Source organism: Boleophthalmus pectinirostris, unplaced genomic scaffold, assembly GCF_026225935.1.
Source record: "Boleophthalmus pectinirostris isolate CB_2022bp ecotype Guang Dong unplaced genomic scaffold, ASM2622593v1 HiC_scaffold_2826, whole genome shotgun sequence".
NCBI lineage: Eukaryota > Metazoa > Chordata > Actinopteri > Gobiiformes > Gobiidae > Boleophthalmus > Boleophthalmus pectinirostris.
Window position 1 is genome coordinate 921,627 of NW_026571291.1, and position 14,212 is coordinate 935,838.

The following is a 14,212-nucleotide window of genomic DNA, read 5'->3' on the forward strand; positions in this document are numbered from 1 at the left end:
TCCAGATTCAACAAGTGTATTCACTAAAATGGTAAAATGACATTTAATATACAGGGGAACGGCTAAAGTGCTGAAAGCTGGTTAGATGTTAAAGGAAACCTTCCTGCGCTTGAGCCTGGGCAGCTGACTTTCCTCCAGCTCTCTGATTCGCTGTCGCAGAGCTGCCACTTCCTTGTTCTTCTCCTCCTGGAGGAACTGCAGCTTCTGAAGACACACAGTCCACACAAACCTGTTCAGATCCACCTCACGAAACACAAGCTGAGCTAGAAACATTCTCACGTCGACTTCCATGTAAATGATCATTTTGATTCAGTCATGATTAATCTCGCAGCTTTACCTTCTTAAAAACAAAACCCTGCTTTATGGTTTTTGAGGTGAAATCACTTATTTTCATTTGAGACAAACACTGTGTCGACAGGTCAGTTCCGCTCAGAGTTTTGTAAAGACACTGTTTTGTGGCTGTGCCCTGGTGACGTGGTGAAACAGGACAGGACTAACAGGATTAAAGGCCTGCAGTCTGCTGACGTTCAAATGAGACCAATCCAGACCAATCCAGACCGCAGCACCACTGTTCACACAATCAGTCTAAATGGTGGGCAGAGGGAGGAGCGAGGACAGTGCAGGTTTATATGATTAAACTCAAAGGGCAAATCGAAGGCCCTGTGATATCTGAATATCTATGGTTCTAAAACAGCAAAACCAACAAACTCTTCTGTCAGTCACCAGTCTTTATGTGCATGAATTTACCAATAAAAAAAAATCAATCTTATCTGAGAGTTGCGATGTCATGTGATGTTATTTAAAACATCCACAGGTGACAGGAGCTTGGACTCACCCTCTTGAAGATGTTCTGAGGGACGTTGGGCCCGTGCTGCTGCTGCTGGTTCATTTGGGCAGAGCTCTGAACACGGGCCAGCTTTGTTCCAAACTAGAAGAAAAGAAAACGAAAACAGCAGGTTAATGTGAGTTCATGGACACTTTATATCTGTGCAACAACATGTATGGAGAGGAGCCCTCACTGCACACGTGTGTATCTGTGTTTGAGCGCCCTCTGCTGGCAGCAGTGGGAAAGAACTGAAGCAAAAATGCTCACTTGTTGAGTTTGTGACATGAGCAAAGATGAAGAAGAATAGAATCAATAAAATGTATTCAGGTGACAATCTGTAAGTAAGGTGAAGAGGAGAGTTTTATGTCTCTTACTTACAGAATTACTTGTAAATCTACCTCAAGTAAAAGCCTGTGGATGTCCCAGAGTGTTTTAAAAGACGTACAACATCCACTGAACTCAGAGTTTCAGCTGCTTCTCTCTGGTCAGAGGCTTTTAGTCCCAAGATCTAGAATAAATCGTTTTAAAAGGAGCTTTATTCCGGCTGCTATCACACTTATACACATATTTAATATTTATTGTGATTTTAGCCGAGCGTGATGGATGAATTTAACTAATTGTTTATGGAACAAACCGTTCTGCACTGGAGCTCTGTAACACTTTATTTTGTAATTGTGTTTTTATGTGTGTTTTGTGGATGAATGAAATGTGAAATGTGGAACCTGCCTCTCAAATCTGCAAAGCAAATTTACCTATGGGTACAAATAAAGCGACCTAAACTAACCTAAGCCTGAACGATTTAGATATAATAGTAGTAGATATAATACATATGAAGGAGAGACCACAAAACAAAATAACATCTCATTATATAAGGAGTGGTACAAACACAAAACACAAATGTTTAAATCATTTCTTATAGTCAACGCAAAACTTTTGTCACTTGTAAACTCACAGTAGAAAGAGTAACCACAAGCTTTACTCGAGTAAGAGTAAAATTACATTGTACAATAAAGTATTACTCAAGTAGGTAAGTAGATTTTATTAAAAGTCAGTAGTAAGCCCTATTGAAATTCAATCTTTTCAAGTAAACGAATTTTTTTTATTTCTTCTAATTAAAAAATGTTTCAGTAGGTGTGATTCAGTGTGTTTCTTTTTAGTTCGTGTGTTTCTTTAGTTCAGTGTGTTTCTTTAGTTCAGTGTGTTTCTTTAGTTCAGTGTTTTCAGTTTCTTTAGTTCAGTGTTTCTTTAGTTCAGTGTGTTTCTTTCAGTTCAGTAAAAGTTTCTTGTTGAGTTTAGTTTGTTCAATCAGTGCATGTTTTTTCAGTTGTCTCAGCCAATCATATTCAGATATCAACATTTTCTCTCCAATTATTTTCTCTTGATTCGGAGCTGACTACAGAGTGGAGGCTCTTAACTAGAAGTTGTTCAACAGTAGCATGATTTGTTTAAAACTGAATTGTGATTGCTTCATAATATTAGTCATTGACCACAGGTCCATGATCTGCCACTGTTAACCCTTACACACTGTTCACTTCTTAAGCTTTCACAGTATGGTCCAGGTCAAATTTGACCCAGACCAAGAATTCCCTTACAGTAAGTGTCTACCCAGTGTTGGGGAGTAACAGATTACATGTACCAGAGTTATGTAATCAGAGTACAAATTATGAGTAACTGTATTCAGTTACAGTTACTGTTTCAGTGAGTGGTAATTGGATTACAGTTACTTTGTTGAAATAAATTGATTACACGGCAGTATTTTCCTGCTTTCACATTTCGAGCTATATCCCCCCCTCTTTTTTTTTTTTTCTCCAGTATTTCCACTCATTGCCGGAAACTAAACCAGGTCTAAACCAAGACTAAACTACGACTAAACCAGGATCTAAACCAGGTCTAAACCAGGTCTAAACCAGGTCTAAACCAAGACTAAACCAGGTCTAAAACAAGGTCTAAACTGAGACTAAACCAGGACTAAACCAGGTCTAAAGCCAGGTCTAAACTGAGACTAAACCAGGTCTAAACCAGGTCTAAACTAGGTCTAAACCAAGACTAAACCAGGACTAAACCAGGTCTGAACCAGGTCCAAACCAGGTCTAAAACAGGATTTAACAGGACTAAATCCTGCTGCATGGACCGTTTCTCCTCGTCTTCTATCAATAATATTTTTTAATTTGGTTCAGTAAAGTCTGGACTTTTTATTTTCTTTTATCAGACAAAACATCTTATGTGAAGATTTCCTCGGCTTTGCTTCTCTACAGCAAATCAAGTAATCTAAAGTAATCAGATTACATTACTCACTTTAAGTAATTTAATGGATTACGTTACAAACTACATTTTGGGGTGTGTAATCTGTAATCTGTAGGGGATTACATTTTAAAAGTCACCTTCCCAACACTGTCTACACCAAATAAATAGACTGTCCCACATGAATAAATATCTGTAATATATAAATATAATGTTTGAGAGAGCAGGAAGAGCATATTTGTGTAAGTTTTACAACACTCATTTTTTGAGAAAAACATCTGCCATCACACAGTATCATGTCCTGTTTTACAAAACAAATAAAAACATAAAAGCCAAAATGATGATGATATTTATTGCGTTTGAAACTGACGTGAATATTCTAGAACTGTTGGAATTTATAATATAACCATTTTTATCCTCTGCAGCCATTATGCTTATTTCAAACTGGTCAGTGCATTCAAAGCAGTGTTATATAAAAGTATAACATTTTAAAATATTTTCATTTTTGTGTATTTTGGCAACATTTAGGAAAAGTCATCAAATTTCAGGATCAAAGAATGATGTTTAGTGTATTTTTACTACTGCTGAATGTCAAAACGGGTCAAAATGAACCCGAATAGTATGTAAGGGTTAAAAAGTAAATGTCCTTTATTTAAATATTTTATCCTGACAATGCTGATATTTGGAAATTGTTATTAAAAAAAAAAACCAAAACACTTTAAACACTGTGTGACTTATTTTATTTTACTGGTTTTATTGTTTTCAGACTAATATGATTAAATCTTATTATTATTTTATCATTTTATTATTGTTGTTATTATTATTATGTGTCATGTATATTATTAAGTGTATTTGTGCAGCACTTTGGAAACAGTTTGTTTATGAAATGTGCTATAGAAATAAAGTGGATTGGATTGAGAAACAAAAAAAAAAAAATGTAAATGTCCCTGAGTTAATCTGACTGGGCACTGGTCACTTCTTGATGGAAACAGTTATAACGTGGTTAAAATCTGCAGAAAGCACATGACCTCTGACCTCCATCTGCAGTTTGAGCAGGTCGCTGGTGCGCTCCTTCTCCTGCTCTTTCAGTCTGCTCCTCAGCTCCTCCATCTCCTGCTCCTTCTGCTGCAGAGTCCTCTCCACCTCTGCGTCTTTGGCCTCCACTGTCAGGGCAAAAACAACCATTACAGCTACATGTTTTACTTTGGGTTTTACTTTATTTCCCGAGAGTTGTAGTAGATTTGAGAGACACCCCAGTACAGCACAAGTTCACAGATTTTCATAATTCTAAACTGGGACACACCTGAGTTGAGATGGTTGGTATAAATAAAATGTGAAAAGAGCGTGTGTCCATCATAGGCTACGTTCAGACAGCAGGGCTTAATGCTCAATTCGGATTTTTTTGTGTGAAATCGGATGTTTTTGCGAGGTCGTTCACATTTCCAGTTAAATGTGACTTGTGTGTGTCTCCAGTGTGAACATAAAACGGCCCAAAAGTGTCCCACATGTGACACTGGAGACACGACGACGTCAACCGCAGCGAGCGTCTCTGTGTTTAATCCAGAGCGCCTAATAGTGCGGAGAATACGTTAGTCAACAATTGTGATATTCCTGTTTTAGTTCCTAGTAGGGATGGGCATTCGATGAAATTTTATTAATCGATCGTCGGGAGAATTAACGATCTATTTTCGATTCATCATTATCGTTTTTATATATAATAAGTACCGTATTTTCCGGGCTATTAGTCGCTCTGGATTATAAATCATTAAATGGTCTATTTTGGAACTTTTTTCACAAATAAACCTCGTGGGACTTTAAAGGAAACCCAACAGTGTGATGGGTGAGTGGTTTTGTTTGTTTGTTCGTTCACGGTGACTCTGGGCTTTGTTCAGTTGTGGCGTGTAGGGAGGGTGTGTCTGGGACCAACGGATTGTCGGCGTGTTCGCAGTGACTCAGTTGTTCAGTCGTGTCGAGAAGCGGCACATTGCGCTCGCTTTTTCGGTTCGTTCCTCCGTTCCGTTCCTCGTCGGTGTGGAGTGATGAGTGTGTCTGTGGGCGTTTTTCTCTGTGCGGTCGCTGTCTGCTCCGTGTGTGTTTGTGTGTTTGTAGTTTACTGAAGTCGTGCTGGGACACCCGAGTGGATTCGTGTATGGGGCGCTCTGGATTGTGGCACACGGTCGTTTTTTGATGCGGTTAGAGGCTTAAGAGCGCATCTAATAGCCCGGAAAATAAGGTACATATAATAAGTATCAACATTATTATTACTATTACTAATCTGAATAAATAAACTCAACTTTACGACATATAAACCATAACCACTCTAGAGCCACATCAGCCTGTTTGAGATTATAATGTGTTTAATGCAACTTTGCGCAAGTAGAAACGAAACTTAAAACCGCATGGCTCATTTGCATAAACTAAGCGAAGAAAAAAAAAAAAAACGCTCGTGTGCACTGAAGCGGTTCAGTTTCTCTCGGACAAAAGGACATGACTCAGTGGAATATGAGTGTTCTTTCTGTGACAGAGGGGTGATGATGCTGATGGTGAGTCTGTTCTGTGTGTTGCGATGTTTTCAAAGATCGTACATGTGCAGGTTTAGTGCAGCTCTTTATGTTGCAGTAACCGGGACACTGCGTAAACATGCACCATGATGGAACCGGGACACTGACGTTCATGTAAACACACTCACTGAGGGGTACAGTGTCTCCAAGGCGGTTCCGGAGCGCAAACGTGGGACCCTGAGGCCGCAACTCCAGTGTTTGTGTCAGACGCAGCTTCATATCTACGCGCAGAAACGTACATTTGGTTTGTCGATTAAAAATGAACATAATCGGCGAAATTCTTAATGATCAATTATCGATTAGTCGACTAATCATGCCCATCCCTAGTTTGTAGTTTAGACCTGATGTAGTCCTGGTTTAATCTTAGTTTTGTCCTGGTTTAAGTCAAATTGGTCCAAAATCGGGAAACTGGGGACATTTCTTGTATAAAACTGGGACAAATCAGTGGTTTTGTGTAAATCTGCTGGGACAGGGGACTCTGGGCTTTAAACTGTGACTGTCCCGGGTGAACAGGGACGTCTGGGCGCCCTAACGTACACAGCACTTGTAGTTGGACTGTCCCCTGTGTCTTCTCCGTTGTGACTTACAGTTGAGTGCAGCCTGTGCCTGAGCCTCCGCCACGTCCCTCCTGCCCTGGCTCCTCACAGCCTCCAGCGCCCTCTGGTGGTGCTCTTCTTTTGCTCTCATCTCAGCCAAAAGCCTCTGGACCTCAGCCTCGGCCTCCTGACACAAAAAAATCTACACAATGATGATGATACAAATACATATTTACTGACCCACCCAAGAAATAATGACAAAAACACGTAGATTTGTCATATGAAAAATGTTGTGTCCATTCTATTGAAGCTTAAAGAAAATAAATTACAAAGCACATTTCAATGACGTCGCGTACAAAGTTTAGATTTAGAGCTTTACATTTTGAAATACAGTATTTTTCGGACTATGAGTCACACATTTCTTCATGGTTTGGGTGTTTCCTGTGACTTATTCTCCGGTGTGACTTATATATTAAAATGTTGACAGTGAAGTGTGGAGAGGTTCTAGTCTTGTGTGTCAGTATCTGCTGCTCCTGTTCCTCCTGTACCACTGTCACTTGGCTCTACTGCGCATGTCTCCTGCAGAAAGAGCCTCTGTCCTGCTGCAAGTCGTGAAATATTCAGCTGGAAATGAAAATCGAGCAGCAGAAAGAAAGTTTGGAGTGAGAGAGAAACTTGTGAGGGACTGGAGAAAAGCGGAGATGGAGAACACAGCTTCACGGGAACCGGGAGGATGCACCATGAAACTTTCCTGAAGTCACTGGATGGATGGACAAAGCCTGGACCTCAGTGACACCGAAACCATCCTGTTGGGATTCAGAAAGACCCGAATAACTGGAACTGATGCTGAGTCTGACGACAGCGACACAGAAGAGGAAGTGGCGCTCTGTTTACCTCCGGAGGTCGAGGATGAAGAACTGAATGGATTTAGTGATTTGGAGTGAGATGGAGAGTTTGGTAAACTTGTTCTGTTCTGTTGTTTATGTTATAGTTTATCTGAAGAACTGTGAAATATGTGATGTTAACAGTCTGTTGTTCTCCCTTCTATTGTTTTACTACAACTTGACTTTACACAGGAAATGTCAATTCCTGGTCTCTGATTTTAAAACATAAATTTCCCCCAAAAAGTGCGACTTATATGTTTTTTTCTTCTTCATTACGCATTTTTTGGCTAGTGCGTCTTTTAGTTCTAAAAATACGGTAATGCAAAAATATCCTATACTAACTTATGATAGAAAAGACCTGAGCTTTTTTGGCGTCCTCCTTCTTCATCTCCTCCAGTTCATTCTGCAGTCTCTCATTCTCCACTGCAACACAGAGGTCATGATCATACCAACACTGTGCAATTTAACAGTATTTTAAAGAAGACATGTTGTGCTTTTGTTATAATCTGTGACAGCTGTACGTTATCATATGGGCATTTTAAATCTCAGTATTAAAGGTCCATATGATGCTATGTTCTGATGTTTTAATGTAGCTTCGTCAACACAAACTGAGTGACAATGTGGGACCTTTATTAAAAGAAAGTCTCCTGATTTTCATGTTAAAAAACTGCATCAGGACAAAAAAGCGCTGCACGCTGTTGGCCCATGTTGGGCCACAATCTATTTGCAAAAGATGGGAACATTTTCTTTCTTTTCTTTTCTTTCACATGTCTGTAGCACACTGTGTGTTTGACTTAGTAACAAACTACTATTAACATGACATATTATGCAAATAATATGGGCACTGCAGTTTTCTAACGTGTAAGTCAGCGGACTTGTTTCTTTTCTTAAGTTGTTTTAGATCAATATTGCAATTTAAAATATGCAAATAATAACATAATGACACAAGCACAATCTGCCATTGTGCTGTTTATTGAATGTAACTCATAACTTTTAGAAAAGGGCTCTCCTGCTTTAGTTTTTAGTTTGTGTGAGTGGCATAAACACAGACTGAGCTCACCTCGGATGTGGCACTGTGCCTCCAGACTCTGCTGCAGTTCCTTCACTGTTCCCATGAGGCAGTCTCGCTCTGAAACACACATAAGCCTCTGCTGTTTATATTTACTCACTTTCATTTACATTTCACTTTTCATGAGCAGTTTTCATACTCCATATTTAATTAGGCCTATTCATCTGTACTGAGTGAGGAGACATATTAGAATAATTATCCAGGCCCATAATTTCACACCTCTAGTCCTCCGGGCCAGGTCAGGGCCAGAGGTGTGAAATTATGGGCCTGAATCAGTTTTGACAGAGCTGAAGAAGCAGCGAAACAGTTTTGACCTAAATTAACATTTGTCCAGTTGACAAATTGGATTTCTCATTTACCATACAGTGATAGTGGTTAATGCTCTACAATTTAACTGTGTAACTTTGACTCTTTTGAACAGATTTCTGAACTGGTCAACCTTGAACAACTTAATGCTCTTGAAGTAGCTCTTGGGTCTTAAAAGGCTTGTAAACCCTGGACTAGGACCTGCTCTACGGGGGCACAGACTCTCTGGACTTAAGCGCTCAGACTGGCAGAACTTTTATCAGCCTCCAGCAGATGGCGCCATTGTACTGCAACACAATCTGAGTGGCCTGGCCCATGGGCAGAGCAGAGCTGAACGTCAAAAGTGAATTAGTAAGTGTGTAATAAGTAGATGATGAAATAGTAAGTGTGTTGTCAGTGTGTAGTAGTAAGTCTGTGATGATATGGACCCTGCAGCAGAACGTTCTCCTCGCTCTGACTGTGTTTGAGCAGAACAGAGACAGTGACAGTGAAAAGTGCTCAGAAGTGTGTAGGAAGTAGAAAGTGCGTAGTAAGTAGGAAATTCTCTGATAACAAGCAGCAGATCCTTCTCATTGTCTCTCATTGTGTTTGAGCAGAACAGAGCACACAGTGACAGCTGTACTTTTGTAGTAGTAAGTATCTGATAGTGAAGAAGAGTGTGTACCGAGCAGCAGAGCCTTCTCCTTGCTCTCACTGTGTTTGAGCTCACGTCCTGACTCTTCTAACTCGAGCTTGAACGTGCTGTTTGCAATCTGCACCTGTGAGATGGTCTGTGGAAAAAACAAGGACAAATATTACATTCAGTACAAATTATTCACAGTCATGACCTCGAAAAGAGAACACATTCATTTATTCCTCTTCTCTTTTACACTAAATTTTATCAAGGTTATTTTGTTTCTATTGATTGATTTAAAATAATTAAGTAAGTTTTTATTTATATAACACAGTCACACAGATTCATGTCACAAAGACACTTTACAGATCATTATTCATTCACTCCAAACCTGCTGGTGCTAAACTACTATTGTAGCCACAGCTGCCCTGGGGCCTAAAGGGCCTAAGGACACAACAACAGTTTTTGTGACTGGCGCCTCCTGTGGCTCCTGATTTTCCCAGTGTCTCCCATCCAAGTCCAGACCAGGCCCGGTTCTGCTGAGCTTCTGAGATCTGATGAGATCAGACTTTAACAAGCCGGTCACAATCTCTTTTAATCTCTATCTTATTTTGTAAAGCGCTATGAAGTAACTTTGTGCTTAGGGTATCCAGACGTCCCTGTTTACCCAGGACAGTCCCAGTCCTGAGCCTGTGTCTCCTGTCCCATCAAATTTATACAAAACCACTAATTCGTTCCAGTTTTATGTAAGAAATGTCCCAGGTGTCCCTATTTTTAACCAATCTGATCCCTGCCAATAGTAAAGAGCAGCATAAATTGTCATTTATTTGTGGTAAAAATACTAAAAAGTTGCTTAAAATGACCAAAACACAAAGAAAATGTGACTATACTGACTCACATGTTCGTCAGTGCAGAACAATTTTAGTACACACTCGTTTAATAATTTTATTATTACCAACCACGAAAAAATATACATAAATAATAATAATAAATAAACAAATAAATAAATAAAATCTGTGAAAATCTGTTCACTCCATTTATGCTGTCACTTACCTGCCAAGTCACGTGACATTTACCGCGCGGGCGCATTTTAATACATTCTGTTGTTTACTCTAATGGAATGGATATTAAATCAATATTTGCACATGATAAATGCATTTGCTGATGAATGTAACATTAAATATATGCTTCATCATGAATAAATAATGAATCTAGTGCTCCCTCGGCGTCAGTCTGCAGTTTGTTTATGTCGTTAGCATAAACCGTACATACATGTGTTAGCATACCTCCTCCAGAGACGAAAATTTCTCTAAACACACGTCCAGATTCACACAGTTTATCTTCACCATGTCCACTCTGATATGACGATTATATTTACGAACGACAGTGAGCTCATAAACTCCAAACAAGAGAAATATTTTGACTAGTTTTAATAAAACATACAGAAATTATAAATTACTCGGCTAATCAATTGCGCATGCGCCATATGTACCGTATCTAGGCGTGTTTTTTTTTTTATTTATTTATTTTTTTTTTTTTAGGTAAAATAAAAAAAAATAGTTTAGGTTAAACTACTTATTTCAATAAAACACATCATTATATTTAAGTTTTTCATAAAAAAAAGTATATATTTTTCAATTTTTTTATTTTATTTTGAAGTGTATTATTTTACTTTGTTGGACAAAGCAACAGATATAACAGGCAAAATAAGACAAATAAAGTAAATAAGTAAATATCAGGATAGATATATCAGATAAATATCAGATAAGATATCAGGAAGTATCCACTAGCATTCTAACCAAAACTGAAGAAGCAGCTTGGATGAGCTGAGAAACGTATTCAACCAAATAAACTTTTGTCCAGTCGACAAATTTAATTTCTTCTTTGCCATAAAGTAAATAATTCTGTAACTGCAACCGTAACGTAAACAAAGGTTAAATCTTAAATCTAAATAATCACGATCAGACTAATACAAATAAATTACACCTTTATTTATTTTATTTTAATTTAAGGTGTCAGAAAATGCACATTTGATGGAATCCTCATTATTGACGTTTTCCATTTTAGAACTTCCTGTATTTTTGTACTTTTTTTTTTCACAAACTGCCACATACATAACTACAACTATGATATATTATGAAATACATAAAGGAATGATGAAAACCTGTCACAAGATCTTAGAAAAGAGTTTTATTTGAAAATCTTACATTCATTGACTGTACAATATGAACAGAAAAGCAAACATGCACCATGAATTCAAAGGAACACAGGAGTAGCGAAAATATAATAACAGCAATTACATTTTAAAATTGCATAAATGTTTTTGTAATGGCACCAGTGCGAGAGTCAAATACAAAAGGAACGGTATGGCTTGATAATACGCTCTGAAAAGTACACCCATAACTGTAGGCCTAATATCAGCAGCCTATTCTAGTAGATAGTTGTGTGGCTATGTATTTATTTAAGTGTATGCGTGTAACTGGAGACTAAATGGAAAAGCAGTGCACTATAACAGAATATTGTATTATGCGCTCAGCTTGTACTTTCATAAAGCAACTGGTCAGACTGGGCCTGCAGTTAAAGTGCATATGACAGCCCCAAAACCACTCATAAAAAACAAACAAACAAACAAAAAATATAGATAACATCAATATATTTAAGATTTTACTAAAACTTTGACAAGTTTTTCTCTGCTTTATAAGTTTCAAATTTTATAACTAAGGGCCTGTTTACACGAGAACGCTTGTGAGTAAAAATGACAAAATATTTTATCGGAAGTGTCTTTCGTTTAGACGGTGACGGCGTTTTTGGGGCTTAAAAACGCAAAAATCTGAAACCACCGTCCAGAGTGGAAAAGTTGAATACGCTCCACCGTAGTGTTTCCGTTTACACTGCCCAAGACGCAAAACTCTGGTCAGATGTGCTCAGGTCGTGTACACGTTTACGTCACATAGATCACCACCGAGCCGCCTGGCATGCATACACAATCAAAATCCACCACAGACCGGTCGCACAATTCCGTACTGGGAAGAATCCTTTAAAAATGTGAGCATCAAACCTTCATGTTTGTTTTCCCAGTGGGATGCGTCTATTGTCAAAGTCGATCTTTTCAAGTCTTTTGAACCATATCACTTTTGTCAACATTTTGTTGTCGCTCCACATACAAAATGTTCTCTGCAAACTCGGGATGATTTCTTAGGCTGTCAAATGTTTCCTTTTTGGTTCTTCCTGTGGATCAATCCTGCCCATCACCTTCACCTTTCACTATTTTTCAATTCCGTTAGGAAGAGAAACAGTTTGAACGGAGGTTTGAGTCACACACATCTGATTCGCTTTTGCATTTATGGAGTTCGCAAACAAATTTCTCGAGCCGTTTTCCGCTGTTTGGATCCAACAACCACACAATTACAATGTCCAAATCCCAAAACTAAAATATGACAATGTCAGAACCAGAAACAAAAGTGATATGGTTCAAAAAAGATCGACTTTGAAAAGATCGACTTTGTCAATAGACACATCCCACTGGGAAAACAAACATGGATGTTTGATGCTCACGTTTTTGGAAAATCCTTCCCAGTATGAATTGCACGATGAACAGAAGTCCAAAATTCAGGATGCATGTATAGGAAGTTCGCCTGGTGGCTCTTCCGGCTCCTTCTGACTCTGGCTCCAATTGATTTACATTAGGATCTTGTGGCTTGTCTCTCTGTACCTGCCGCTGCTCGTCATTTTGATCTTAAAATGTTCGTAGTAACCCGCGACACATGATCCTGACATTTTTTTTCGCTATTTTGTCTGTCAAAAAAATAACTGTGAGCATCGCCAGCCTCATTCGAGCGACGCGTAACTCTGTGGGTGACGTCACACTCACTTCGTCCACTTCTTTTATACAGACTATGAATTTCACACACTTTTGCGTCACTGTATGCACGCAGCTTTCCTCCCGAAAACACTTGTCTAAACGTAGAATAAAAAGTGAAGACACGACGCCACTTTTGCGCCTTCTGTTCAGACCGTCATCATATAAACGTAGCCTGTGCTTTACTTTCTGTATTTTTGTACTTCTCAACTTTTTTCCTATAAACTGCTACTTAAATTATGTAAAACTGTGACCAATATTCACCACAGATAATATCCCACAAAAACCAAAACATGAAAAGCAGTCATATGCACTTTAAGCTCATTCAAAAAGTCACACCCCACACATTTTTCATGAAGTGCTAAAAGTATTTTCTGTCAAACACGACTGGCTTTGAAAACATAATGCAAAAATAACACCAAGAAATCCCAAAGAAAGAACCGTAACAAGTAACCTTCATCCTCGCGTCTTCTGTGAGACCAATAGCAGCAACTCACGGCTTCATATGTAACTCTGATGTCTGCGCTCCCGGACATGCAGCTGATCGCATGAGTGTTGTCACATTTCACTTTTCAACATTTCAAACTCAATTTCAATAATAAGGAATAGAATCGATACTCAATACCGATTCTGATATCATGACAGTAAAAAAAAAAAAAAAAACACTCTTTCTTTAGACAACAGAAATTGATTTTCAACAGTAAATTGAAATACTTTCCTTTTATATTCCCATGTGGTCTTATATCTGTGTACCGTAATTTCCGGACTACTAGTCGAGTTTCATTGTTGACAAAAGCGCACGTTGCATGCTGGGAATTATTTTGGTCGGCGGCAAGAAACACTAATTCAACATGACGGACGGAGCGAGAAAGCACGTAAAGGGTATTGATCCCGGTTATTTATCCACTCTAACGGCAGAGGACCCAAGACCATTTGACCAGAAATTGGTCATAAGCATCGATGGAGCCAAATCACCCTTTTCAACCCCGACAAAAGGTGGACCAAACCAAATTTCTGGTCAGAATCACCAACTACCTGGACAAATATTCACTTGGGCGACATCCACAATGACTTGGTGGAAACTCCTGGGCCATTCACAGCAGAAAAGATGAAAACCTCCAAGAGTCTCGATGTGTTGTTGAACTTGTTGGAGTCCACGGTTTGTTAGGATCTTCTACGTTTGCTCTGCGGATGTTTGAAAGTCGTTTAATTCACCGTTAGCGGTTCTTTTCACTCAGAATACGAAAAATACTTTTTCCTTCTTCCGTGCTTCTATTTGTGCGTCCGATAATGCAGCAGGAATTTACCGTCATCGGG

General features: G+C 38.8%; 1 protein-coding gene across 1 annotated transcript; it reads right to left on the reverse strand.

Moving 5' to 3' along the window:
• Positions 1 to 81: 81 nt before the first annotated feature.
• On the reverse strand, positions 82 to 10,499 carry LOC110167879 (coiled-coil domain-containing protein 152). The gene is made up of 8 exons (XM_020933273.2): positions 10,323 to 10,499; positions 9,088 to 9,193; positions 8,109 to 8,177; positions 7,407 to 7,471; positions 6,216 to 6,351; positions 4,103 to 4,230; positions 836 to 928; positions 82 to 204 (listed from the first exon to the last, which is right to left on the reverse strand). Exons 1-8 carry the CDS (start codon positions 10,383 to 10,385, stop codon positions 82 to 84), a joined length of 783 nt encoding a protein of 260 aa, XP_020788932.2. The 5' UTR covers positions 10,386 to 10,499.
• Positions 10,500 to 14,212: the final 3,713 nt, after the last annotated feature.